The sequence below is a fragment of the Trachinotus anak genome, unplaced genomic scaffold (assembly GCF_046630095.1).
Source record: "Trachinotus anak isolate AG129_WGS33_773 ecotype Australia unplaced genomic scaffold, CSIRO_AGI_Tana_v1 ptg000003l, whole genome shotgun sequence".
Classification (NCBI taxonomy): domain Eukaryota; kingdom Metazoa; phylum Chordata; class Actinopteri; order Carangiformes; family Carangidae; genus Trachinotus; species Trachinotus anak.
Window position 1 is genome coordinate 8,114,264 of NW_027273854.1, and position 12,995 is coordinate 8,127,258.

The window sequence follows — 12,995 nt, forward strand, 5'->3', positions numbered from 1 at the left end:
ATCTGCATTTCCTGAGGCTAAAGATGACATCATTTCCTGGGATTAAAAAAACAAAAAAACGTAAAACAAGTCAGCATAAAGCAAGATCAGACGCTGCCACTGTACAAGAGAGCTGCACTTTATTGGACACACAATCACAGCAAATTATGTACAAAAGAAGGCAAGTTCAACTGCCTACTGTCTTCTCACAGGAAAAACACACACATTTCTCACAGAATATCATGGCATCCACACTGATAAATTAGTATCTCCAGTATCAGTAGGCTTTTAAATTTATATATCATTATATTATAGATCTATTTTCTGTATTGTTTTTGTTCTTATATCACACTACTCTACAAATGGGAGAATCACTCTGTGGAAAGAGTTCACCATCACTGGTGACTTCTCTGGTTGGGGTGCGTTCAAGCGTTTAGAATCCCTCCTAGACATCCAACACTCTCGGCCACTATCATCATCATCATCATCATCCTTCACATAACATCACAGTAAGACTGAACATGCCTGTGTCACAGATACCAAAATAACATCTCATTCTTCATGTTTACAAACCTCGAACAAAGAACCTCTTTTCTCTTTCTCTCTCTCTTTCTCATTTTTTCGAGAAAACATGTAGACAACATTTTATCGACTGCACCGTGCGATTGCTTGAGACTATACATGCATTGTTTTGTATATACCTTTGTACCCATCATCATAGTTTATTAATAAACATCTTCTTTTGGACATAACAATTTGTCGAACTCGCTAGGACTGACTCGACCTATTTACAAGTCAATTTTGTTTTTCTTTGTTTTTGATGCCAAGATTTTTGAACATCCACACATTCATGTAAAAATCTCATATACATACTATAGAATGTAGGTTCATTATATATATATATATAAAAAAAAGATAAAATGGCAAAGGAAGAGATAAAACTTTAAATTCATACAACTTCACATGATTCCCTTATTGATCCATCTTTTGTGGTTTTAACAACTCTTGTGGTTTAGCTTCACTGCTACTCAAAGCCACAACTGGAGCAGAATAAGCAACAAAAGTACTTCCACCTTTTGTAATGACTAAGAGCACGTCGTCACCGAATGCTTCTGCACTGAGCATCCACATTGCTACCGTTCCTGTTTCACATGCAAACATGACACAGAGCAAAAATTAAAGCCATCTAACTTCTGTCAAAGCAGCAAAGGCTCTATGTGAAGCCTTCAGGCCCATTAAGTGTTCTTTCACTACAATAACTGTGTTTCTGACCAACATCACTAATATCCAGCTGAACAACAAACACAGGATAGGGTAAAAACAAAAAGCAGACCACAGATACACAAAATACCCCAACCCCCCAAAAAAAATTAAAAAATTAAAAAATTAAAAATCAAAAGATAGTAGCAAAATAAGCCCCTAAGCACAGGCACTGGTCCAGCCTCTCACACCTCAATGTGACCCTTCACATAAGGAGGCAAACGAGCCGGACAAGCATTTTCAGGGACGAGCTTTTCATAAATCAAAATTACATAAACTCAGTCTTCATAAAGAAAATCCTAGAATTCAAAAATGAACTTCAGTGTATATTACAGAGGCTAACTGTTATCTATACAGATATTTTTTAAACAAATATAAAAATGTTCTGCATATGAATAAATAATCTCAGTGTGAAATGTTATTATCTCTCTCAATGAATTAAAAAAGAAAAAATCTGTACAAAATGGTCACTAATATATAAAACTGAAGAGATGATGACATTTTACAGAATATAATTTAATCTAGGCCTATATATATATCACACTTTTCTTCACAATTATAATATCATACACAAACATCTCACTTAGATATATTTATATATGTATATTTCTCCTATGTTTGATTTCAAGTTTGCATGAGTTTTTCTGATTGCCAGGGGCGTCCACCGAGTGTCTTCAACATGCCCTCGAAGCCTCCAGCCATGTTGAAATCACAGCCCACTAACACTTGTCTTGGAAAAAAAAATCATTCCAGAGAGCACTGTCACGCAATTCTGGGAGGGTTTCATCTCAGACTTTACTTGGGGAAAGCAGCCATCCGTGAATACTTCCTCCCCAACGCTCACCAGACGCAAATGCAGCAAATTTAACTCAGAGTTATGGATTTGAGTGTGGAACAGCATGAGTAAGTGAATTTCTTTCATTTGACTTCACTCAATATGAAACCCAGGGCCTGAACCTGCCTGGCAGAGCTACAGAGCACCCAGGGTGAGGCTTAATTCGCTGTGCTGCGAGCTTGCAGTTTTGCACATTGTCAGAGCTGGGCGAGTGTTTAGTCAAATGCCACTGCTGCAACCTGACACACTCTGCATTTCAAGAGCTGTGTTTTTTTTTTCTGCAAAAAATGTGGACAAGCCAATTTTTGCGGCCTCTTCTTTGGGTAATGTGTGGTTCTGTCATTGTCGTTAATCTAATACTGTAACACAAGATCAACTGGGGACTTCTGGTAAGAACAAAGTCTCAGAGGCACTGGGAAAAAACACTGTTACAGGTCCTTGCAGACAAACCAGTAGGAGTTTCTCAAAGGGCAACAGCACTGCCTTGGTAAAATTGCAAGAGTGCTAATTACATATTGCACACACTGTTCATAATTGAGGCCCATCAAACTTTGTCCTAGCATAACCTCAACTTAGTGGTTTTTATGTCACAGACGCCCCACACCAAAGACAAAGCAAAGTGAAAGGGGCAGGGGAAGAAGAGCCGCTCAATGGCTCTCTGACTGTCAAACCCTTCCTCTCATCTCTTTGGGTCCTTTATATCACAAGCACTCTTGATGGAGATAAGGCAAGTCAAAGCCGCTCTTATTAAAGTAGCCTTCAAACACAAGTCCCCAAACTAATCCCCTCTCCTCAAGCTGCCTACTCTTTGACATGAGCCCCTTTGCACATGTTTTAATCTCGATGCCACAAAGAATCGATGTCTCGCAGTCATTCTGGTGTACGACTGAAAAAAAAATTCCCTTTGTCTACGACTGTCCGCTCACCTCCCCAGTGGGCAGTCTTGAGGCAACAACACAGGATAGGGGGCTTCAAAATAGTTCCTTGTGCAGGGTTAACACTTGGGGAATCACTGACAGGCCTTTGATGTGCTTTAAATAATGATAACTTCTGTCACTGAGGCACGCCAAAGGCCTAACATTCAAAAATGTTTTATGTTTTAAACATGCGTGTAATAAAAATTAAACGAGGCAACAGCACTGTTGGTAATATAGTGTACACTATTTTAAATATGTGGGAATATTTTTTTCCCCCCTCAGGAAACATTTGTAGTTTTGTGCTTGTCATAATTAAACAGATTTAAAAGTCAAAATTGGCGGGAAGGGTCATGAGTTTGAGAGGAAACTGTGCTCGATTTACATTTCTATATTCTCCTCTCAGACACTTCAAGAGTCAGGTCTAAGCTGACATCTCTAAATATGTGCTGATTTAAGTTCTTTATCTTTTAAACACAACTCAAGAGTTGACACAGCGTCACAGAAACACATAAACTGTGCGGTCAATTCTTGTTCACAGAAGGTATTGAGTTCTGCAATAAGGCCTGCAAATTGGAAACTGAAAACTCTGAAGTTTTAAACAAACAAGTGTCCCAAAAAAAAAAAAACCTGATCTATCAGATTCCTTAAGGGGTGAAATCGTGTTCTGGTCCATATGGTATATTTTACCAGAGTGCTCTTTTTCAGTGGTGCAACAGATGTGACTGAAAATGAATCATCATGAAACATCAAGGAAAAAAAAAAAGAATTAGCAGAGTCTGTGCTTCTGCAAACAGCTTGGCTTTTTAAGAGTGTGTGTGACAGAATGTGTGTATTATTCATCGCTGCGTGTGCTTGAGTCTTTGGGATGGTTTGTGGTGTCAGGTGCTGAAATGCCAGAGCAACCTGTGAGATGCTACTGTGGAAACATCCTGATTGTCATAATTAACTAGTTTGTACACGCATACAGAAATTCAACATTTGTATATAATACACAATTTGCATTTTTCCCTTCTGTTTGTGTAACTGTTCCTCCTTGTTCCATTAAATAGACATGTGCTGTAATGAGACTACTCCCTACCGTGTGCTTTTGTGAATATAGTGTCATTTCAATTTTTTTTAAATTAAACTTTAAACTTTTCTGTAATTGATTCCTAACTTCTGAAGGGAAAGGACACATATAAATAACTGAATAATATGAGATAAATCAAAGCAGACAGTGGAATGCGCACTGGCAACAAAGTGCAGGTCAACGATCAGGGACAGTCATGTAAACTCTTCACACAGTGAGTACAAACAGAGGGGAAAATATAGCACCAGTTCAGAGTTTAAAACACATGTGATGCAAGAAAAGCCACAAATGCCCTTTTAACACAAAACAGCCACAATCATCACCTTGATCTACTTTGTTTTTTTTTTCTGAGTGGACTCACACTCTGCCAGGTGATGCAGGTAAGTGAGAGCAATATTATCCAGAACACACACAACTACAGGACTCACTTTGTGATTATTGCATTCTATTTTCTATGATAAAAGTCAGTCTAGATATTATATCTACTCCACTAACGACCCACTGAGTGAGGGTATATATGAGACTGGTGCTGTCAGTAAATCCATCCAGACCACATCAGCTTATAACAGGCAGCTGGTTTGTGCGCTCTCTAGCTGGGACACTGGCAGTATGACTGTGTGGGAGAACTTCAGAGAAACTATGGAACCAGGTCAGAGCTGGAAACTTTTCCAAGAAGAAGATTGTGACTCCATTTACAGTATGTTAGTTCTTGCCATAGAGATATGAAGACTCTGCATACTGGAGTGAGGCTGAAAGTTGAGAGGAAAAAGATGAAAAAAAGCCAAAAAGTCTCTTTATGGTTCATGATGTGATGGTTCATGAAATGCATTCCTCCATGTCCTCGTCCTCCTCCTCTTCATCACCGAGAGCTGCCGCGGGTGAGGTCCTTAATCACAGACTTGCTGCCACCCTCCTTGCAGCTGTTGAGGCTGGAGCTGTCAAGGCTACGGCCGCTGGGCTTCAGAGCCGCAGAGGAGAGGGCGAGGGCACTCAAAGGGGTAGGAGAGGAGGGGGACAAGGATGGAGTAGGGGTGGTGGGTGAAGAGGAAGAGGAGGAGGAGGTAGCAGTGGGAGTAGGGGAGGAGGACTGGCTGCTGGGCAGAGGCAGGGAGGAGGCGCGCTGCTCCCGCAGAAGCCGGCGATGACGGAGGGTGGAGGAGAGGAGCAGGGCCTCAGCACTCAGGCCGGAGGCGGACAGGCTCGCCAGCAGGGCCTTCGCTTGACTGGGGGAGGCTGTCAGGGAGGGTACTGCCCTATCCTGGGGGTACTTCCTCAGGCCAGGCGCAAACGCTGCTGCAGGAGAGGTCACTCGGCTTGAGAAAATGCCTGTTTTGATACCAGAGAGGTATGGCTCAATACTGCCACTGGTGCTGTTGGTCCCCAAGGCCTTCAGGTAGAGCAGGGACAAAGGAGACAGGAAGGGGGAGGGTGGGGATGTAAAGAGATGAGGTTTTCAGGGATCAAAGGGGAAATCATAAAAAATTAAAGTCTTAAAATTGGTTGTGGCTGGGCACTGTCCCCTGCAGCACCTCCCCTTACCATCACTGTCAAACATGCCCATGTACGCATGCTTGCACACAAACACGCTCACACACATCCACAAATGCACACAGAGTGGGGTTCAGTGAAGATATTGTAGAAAACACTGGAGATGTGAAGGTAGCTGATGAAGTAAAGGGAAGCAGATGAATGTGTGTAGCTCGGTGGCTGGGTGAACACGAGGAGAGGGTAACTGAAGAGGCTGGACAGGGACAGGTCGCTCACTGCTGCAGGGTCACCGGTGCAGAGGGTGGGCAGGCCAGGAGGTGCAGGGTGGCGCAGGATCACGGAGGGTGAAGGGGTGGGTGAGGTTGCGCCGCAGGAACAAGTGTCAGAAGAAACAAGTAGTGGAGGGGTAAAGGGTGGGACGGGTGAAAACAGAACAAGAGACAAACAGAGGAGATCGTTATTCAGGCTGATATCAGCATGTGTGATGCAAGCCACAAGGCAGGCTGCCATCTACACATGATGACCAAACCTTTGCTAAACACAACTTCTGTCATTGGGCGCAACGGTGAAGGTGGTCAAAATCTTTATTTTGACACTTGTTTTAATGATTGTTACTCATTAAAAAATGCAAAATATTCCGATGGACAGGCTGCATCACACTTTCAGTCCCTTCATGTAATGCTGGAATCAGCCAGTAGGTGGAACTGTTCCAACATCTGAAACGTGAGGGCAACACATTCACAACATGTATTTGTCTCTCTGTTACAGGTGAAGCAAAGCTGAATGTCTCTGACAGAAACAGGAACACACTGAGCAAAATGTACCAGAGTCCTGACAGGGTGAGAGAGGAGCGAGAATCTATCTCAAAGAGCCAAACCTAACTTTTTCTTTTTAAGAGTTTTGCACTTTAGGGAAGTTTTATTTATGCTTTAACAAGAAGCAACAGGAGAAAAGTTTTTACTGTGGCTATAAAAGTTTGAAAAGGTGTTTCTATGGGGATTACGGGGATTAGGTCTTTATGAAAGGAGAGCAGGTGTACTAGTCTAGACTGCGCTGCTGGGGGGCTTTCACCTGCTCTGTTGCAGTTTCACAGTCCGTGCTGCCAAGCTTCCCCCGAGTGCAGGGCTGTTCCTTCTGCTCGAGGAACTCCTCTCAACCCTGGCCGACACATTTATTCTGGTCTGTGAGTGCGCCAGAGCAGCCGCCCTTCATCTCACGCACTCAGAGCTTCCTGCCAAACGACTGCCTCCCAGGACAGGCCTTCACAACCTCCACCTCATGCCCGGCACCTTTAATTAGCCAGTTTTACTGCCAAAGTAGTAAGAGGCCAAATGGGAAAATAAAATAGGGTTTTGTGGCATGAAAGGTATTCACATTGTCATGCCCTCCTTGATCTGTGCCAAAGCAAACGGGGACAAATTGTGGTTTTGAACTGTCTATTCTTATCCAGTACATTAATTTGAAGGATCCTCATGCCTGAAATGCTCCAGTGCCTCTGATTGAAGCTCTGGTGAACAGACAGGCCGAGCACAGCGGCACCACAGCATCATCAGAAAGGCTCTGTTAATTTTAACACCAGCAATTAACACATTGAGATAACATCAGAGCGGAAACTGACACTGAACCTGACACTGTAAAAACTTGAACATTAGTGCCACTATTTCTTTTGCTCCCATGATCAGGTCTATTTGGACCAACTACAGAAGGAACACAATGATGTCCCTCAAGCTGGTTTTCACAACATGTTAATGAACATCAGCTGCCTTTCATTTGAATTGATGCAAACTGTCACTTAGGACTGTCCAGTTTCAGGTTTTCACCACAAAAGTATCGTGGCCAAAAAAATTCATGATGATATTATCACAATATCTAGAGAAAATTTTAACTATAATAATTGATAATAATAATAATAATGCTATCAGTCAAATAATTACATTCAAATACGAGTGCAGGGAGGTGGAGAGAGAGTCTGTAACCATAACGGTACAATAGTGTCCAAAAAGATCAATTACTCTTAATGGATATTAAAATGTAACCAGATAAAATGATAAACAAAAGATCCACAAGGCCTCACAACTGCCAGCAAGATGTTATCATATGTGTATTATTAACACATTGTTGTTTCAAATATCATGATTATCATCAACACTGGTATATCGCGACACCCCTGCTGTCACTGTGTGGACAGTACCACTGATGCTTAAGGTATTCATATTTAGATCTACCACCGGGAGACTCCAAAGTGCTGTGCTCAATTCTTGAGTTTCTGCTCCATTCAAAACACCCCAGAAATGTCAGTTATCATTTGGCCAGAGGAGACAAAAGAGAACAATCTAAAACACCAATGGGAGCTGGAAGGAGGGTGAAAGTTTGGGGTTACATTTAGGGAGTAAAGTCCAGGGAAGGTTTAAGAGAAGAGACACCTTTACCTTAAGCTGTGGGCCGAGTAGTGATGTCACCCAAGGTGGGCACGTCTGATCGTCAGAACAACAATATCAGTCAAAAGTGAGATCAGCAGGTCTGAGTTTGAGGATGACATGTGGGCAAGGGGAAGTTGTGCCTCAAATAGGAATAGCGTTAAGATTACAGTTCAATAATAAGGCATAATATGTGGATCCCTGAGTGACAGATGCTGGATGACTGTGACTGATTTCACACATTCTACACAAATATATGCTTTAAAAATAACCTGCTTACTTCACTTCGGTGATGGGTTGAAAAAAAAATGAAATTAATATAGAGTAGGCAAAAGTTTCTAATTAGCTCTTAAAGGCTGTATGCAAATCAGCCAGCCGCCTCAATAATTTGATGAGATGAACTGAAGATAATCAGCATGTTTCTCCAGCATAGTTCGTGTTCAGCTGTTTCATTATCCTGAATTTAAAGTGATACAGCAGACAGATTTGGCTTCATCCATCTGTAATCTAAATTGTCAGGATCTGTGCTGTTTTCCTGGTTCGACACTGAAGATGCCAGAAGTCTGTACAAAAAAATAGAAGCTATTTCAAATGGGTAACAGCCGGTGGAAAAAACACAAGGCTGGATTCTCAGCATCATTAAGGTTTGAGCAGGGTCTCACTGCCACAGGACATGGAACTGCATGGTTAACAGAGAGAGAAAGTGCCCAGTATTACACAAGTAAAGAGGAAACTCTTAAAGCTGAGTAATAATCCAAGCTCACAACCCCTGTCAAGCTAGTTAGCCAACTATTCAGGTAGCACTTTACAGCTTTGTTAAGATTAATAAATAGAAGGAGATGTTAGTTTCTGTGTCTGTGTTTACTTACAGCTAGAAAGCTGATTCATTATTACTTTAACATTATTGTTACTCTGGCTAAGAGGAGCTAACTGGCTAAGTCTGCTAGAGAGGCACGGTGATATGATTATCTGAAGGGCATGAAATAAACCTGGCATTTAAGTTTTATTGGGCAAAATGACATTATGAAATAAATCGACTCTTAGAAAAGAGCATTTTCAAATAAAAAATTCCTTTAAAACGTATTTGTTATGAATACAAGAGTAATAATCATATAATACATCATAAATAGGACTTGCTTTAAATAATTTATGTCATTATTTCATATTTTGCTATTCAATATTGACCTTTATGGCTCTACAAGTTAGGATTATGCAGCAGTAGTATTAAGACTAATACAACCACACTGTTTGGCAGTTTTATATTTCATATTCCACGTTCCCAGTGAATGTCCAGTGCATGTTTTTATAAGACAAAACCTCTTCAAACCTCTACCTATGTTAAACTAACTGACTACTTGACCTCTCAACCACTCACTGCTCCTCATACTTCAAAATACCACAAATTTCAGTTACTAGCAAATTGTAACGACTGCTCAGTGTTTATTCTCTGGGTTTAGGTCAGCTGGCTCTTTGTTTTTTGTTATTCTTCATGCCATTGCAGTTATGTTGCCACCCTGTTCAGCTTGGCACCAGCTTCCCACGCTGACAATTAGCTTTGAGTGTCCACTGTCCCTTTGAGGATAGCGCTTTCACACATACAGCGTCTTTTCACAATGACTGTTTTGAACAGTTTGTGGACAAATGGGAGCGTGCTGTGTGCGAGTGTCATACTGAAATAATGGGATTAATTTTGCTTTCATTAGACAAGTGTAGGAATTCACTCTGCTCTCAAATCACAGGGAATAAGAGACACTGACAGGGGAAAAGTGAAAAGGAGAAAGGCAGAGTATGTAAATTGCAGAGTATACACAGCAGAAGAAGGCGAGAGAGACATAAGGAGGAGAAACGTGAAAGACTTAATGGTGGTGACAGAGAGCTGTCCTCTTCATCCTGAATAATCAGTGATTGCCACCGACTTGAGGGGCGATTATTACATAGCACTGCAGAGATTCCTTCCAATCTTCTCTCAGTCTGAGGCGACCAAAGCTTCATTACTCCCCCCATCTCTCAAATCTCTTTCTCTGTGCCTAACGCATTTATTTCTCTGCAATCTTCAAGACTGAATTTGTGTCTGAATGGTCTGTCGAATTCTGTGCAGTATGGAGGTTTAGGTGCACTTGACTGCTCCTGTTATTTTTCAAATTACATTGACAATAAGCTTTTTTTCCCCTGTGCACAGGCATGGTGCAAAAATCTTCTTTTGGCTTTACTGGACTGATATGCTTCAACAGTTCAATTTCCTTGCCTCCTCAAGCCATCTAGCATCCTTATGTCCAGTCTTTTCTTACCTTAAAGCACTACAACAGTAGCAAATTCAAAAGCCAGAAAAGATGTAGAACCAGCCATCAGGCAAATGTACGATAACAGATGTATAAAGGGAGGCTTTAAAATGACTTATACATTTTTTTGTTTTTTTTTTTGTTTAAGTTACTCAAAACAAAGAGGCCAAGTTTTACATTTTACCAAATTTCATGACTTATGCTGGTATATTGTGGTAATACATAATGCTAAGTAAAGGATTACCATTACCCTTTCCAATGTGTTTAGATACTATCATTTCTCCACTTTCAGACATAAAAACAGTTAGAGTTAGTGAAGTGCTTCAACCTGCCCTTTTGCATCCTATGATCTGTTTCAACCATCCCATGATAACAAGCTGTCACGATAATGTGATTTTACCATCAAAGAATTTCTAATCATTAGCTTAACCAGTTTCTAATTCATCATCTATTTATCAATACCGATGTCTGTCTTATACAGAAAATTTAAAACGTATGTCTTGATAATCACACAGTATTATACACAGTCTGATAAGTGAAAGCTGAGGAATGTGGTGGGGACATGCAGCAGTGCTTTAGGTGTAAAGAGACATGGCAATTATGCTTAATCTGGTGGGGCGGCATGGCAATTCTGCAGACTTCATCAGCTTGCAGAGGTTCAGATGCACACACTCTGCTTGTTTTTAAGAAATGTAATTTGAAGGCTTGCAGAACTTGTGTGGAGGGGCTAGGTGATGGACATGACAAATTTTGTTGTTATATGACAAACAAGGTCATCAAATGTATAAGTGAAAAAAAATGTTTTTAATATCATTCCACATTCAAAAAACTCTGCCCCATCTGTCATGATTTATAATAGACATGGATCATTACCTTCTTTTGCCCCATTTGCAGACAGAGGGAACAGTAATATGCAATGTCTTTCAATAATGATAATCATCTTCATTTTTATTATTTTTAGACTCCTATTATGTATAAGCCTTCTTTCAATACCTAGAAAAATGGTCATGTCTGGGCTGCCACAAAAGGCAACCGAAACTCAGTATCTGGAAAGTACCCTGATCAAACGTGCACTGGCCCTGAATATAAAGATGATACCTGCTGCTGGCCCTGGATCTTCAAGAAGTCCTCTCTTTTGCCACTTTTAGCTTTGTCTGTGCTGTTCTGCTGCAGGTGCTTCAGCTTGGAGGCAGCTGAGGAGTGGAGGACCTTACCAACACTGGAGCTGTTCCCTCCCTGAGAGGAAAGGAGAGGAGGAGAGGAGAGGGGAGGAGAAAGTGTGAATCAGAGCGTGGATACACAGTACATGGTTGCACATTTCATTTCTCCTCTTCAGTGCCTTTAGTTTTTGCCTCAGACACAAATAAACTCTGTACAGAGTCTGATTCCAGCAAGCAAGCCTGTCTTCTGAGACCAATGAGGTTTTTAAGATCAGCGCTTGTAGTCAATATAAAAACTGAAATATCCACTTCACAGAGTTTCACCATCTATCAGTAGAAAGTGACAAAGATGAGAATATAGAAATGCCATATCAAAACTGACGTTGCGTAGCCTATCCTCACCGCAGGCAGTGTGCTTAATGATCTTTCCTGCTGAGTTACAATGTCGACTGTCTCTAATATGCACATAAACAAACACACATCCAGTCAAATTTCCATCCAACTGTGCCTCCTCTGCACACAGAGACATTAGCTGAAAGGAAAACAAATAAAAGATTAACTGTAGTGGTCTCAAATAACCAATCTTTCTCTGCTACGGTAATACACCCCTGTCTTCCTTCTTTGCTCCTTCTTTTCCTGATGTGAAGCAGAATTTTGAAATACCGACAAAAAAATAGAGTTATATTTAATTCTTGACAGATGAATCCTCATTCTGATGTCTTAATTAAAAACTGAACCGCAACGGGGCTCGACAGTAGATTGCTTGTCAGTGTGAATCTGGTGAGTGCATGAGCAAATGTTGGACAAGAGTAGGAAGAAGGGTCACGTTGAAATGATGAACGTGGTTGAAGTTGAAGTGATGAAATAATGTGTGAAGACTCTGTAATCCTCATCTGTACCTATGGGAATGCTCTCTGGCTCCACATCAGAGGGCTGAAACTCACCAAGACAGCGTGACTGTCAAGCATTGAAGCCCTGCCCTGAGTGGGAGGCAACAGGGAATACTACACGAGCTGTCAAGACACCTCACGGAAGTGGCAGCTGACACCGCAATGCAATAAGTCTCGATTATCACTAATCTTTTGTTGAGCTATGGTCAATGGCAGGTGAGTTGAAAAGAAGCTACTCGCAATGTCTCGTAATAGAGTTAAATACATGGCCATGTAGATATTAACAAGAGGTGTATTAGAAGTGATTTTGGCTTCGGCGTAAGAGACAGATTTCTCCTCTCATAAAGGTTAATGAGCCGTCATCTACTAATACTGGATTCAAGATTGATGATGAAGTAACTTTTGGTGTGTGCAATTAAGATGTGACACAGTACATAACATACACATTTATGCTTGTTTAAATGCAGAACAACAGCTCCCAAGACTCTGAGGGAAAGACTTGATCCCAAGACAAAACAAAGATGAGAAGACAGATTAATTTTTACAGAGCTAAATGGAGAAAGAAGAAGAAGAAATTAGAAATGTTTGGATTATCTATACAACGTTTCATTGCCTGTTTGGTGTAATAAAAGGTTCAATTCAATTGGCAAGGTGAACAGACTGAAAACATATGCTTTGACAGATCAATAAAGAAACAATTA

General features: G+C 41.0%; 1 protein-coding gene across 2 annotated transcripts in view; it reads right to left on the minus strand.

Moving 5' to 3' along the window:
- Nucleotides 1–97: 97 nt before the first annotated feature.
- Nucleotides 98–12,995, minus strand: part of srcin1a (SRC kinase signaling inhibitor 1a) — a 46,048-nt gene continuing 33,150 nt past the window's right edge. For both annotated transcript variants that reach the window (XM_071471581.1, XM_071471573.1), the window contains 2 exons: nucleotides 11,343–11,480; nucleotides 98–5,447 (listed from right to left, as the gene is read on the minus strand). In XM_071471581.1, the coding sequence (XP_071327682.1) occupies nucleotides 4,920–5,447; nucleotides 11,343–11,480 (666 nt within the window). In that variant the 3' untranslated portion in view covers nucleotides 98–4,919. The remainder of the gene's footprint in view (nucleotides 5,448–11,342; nucleotides 11,481–12,995) is intronic.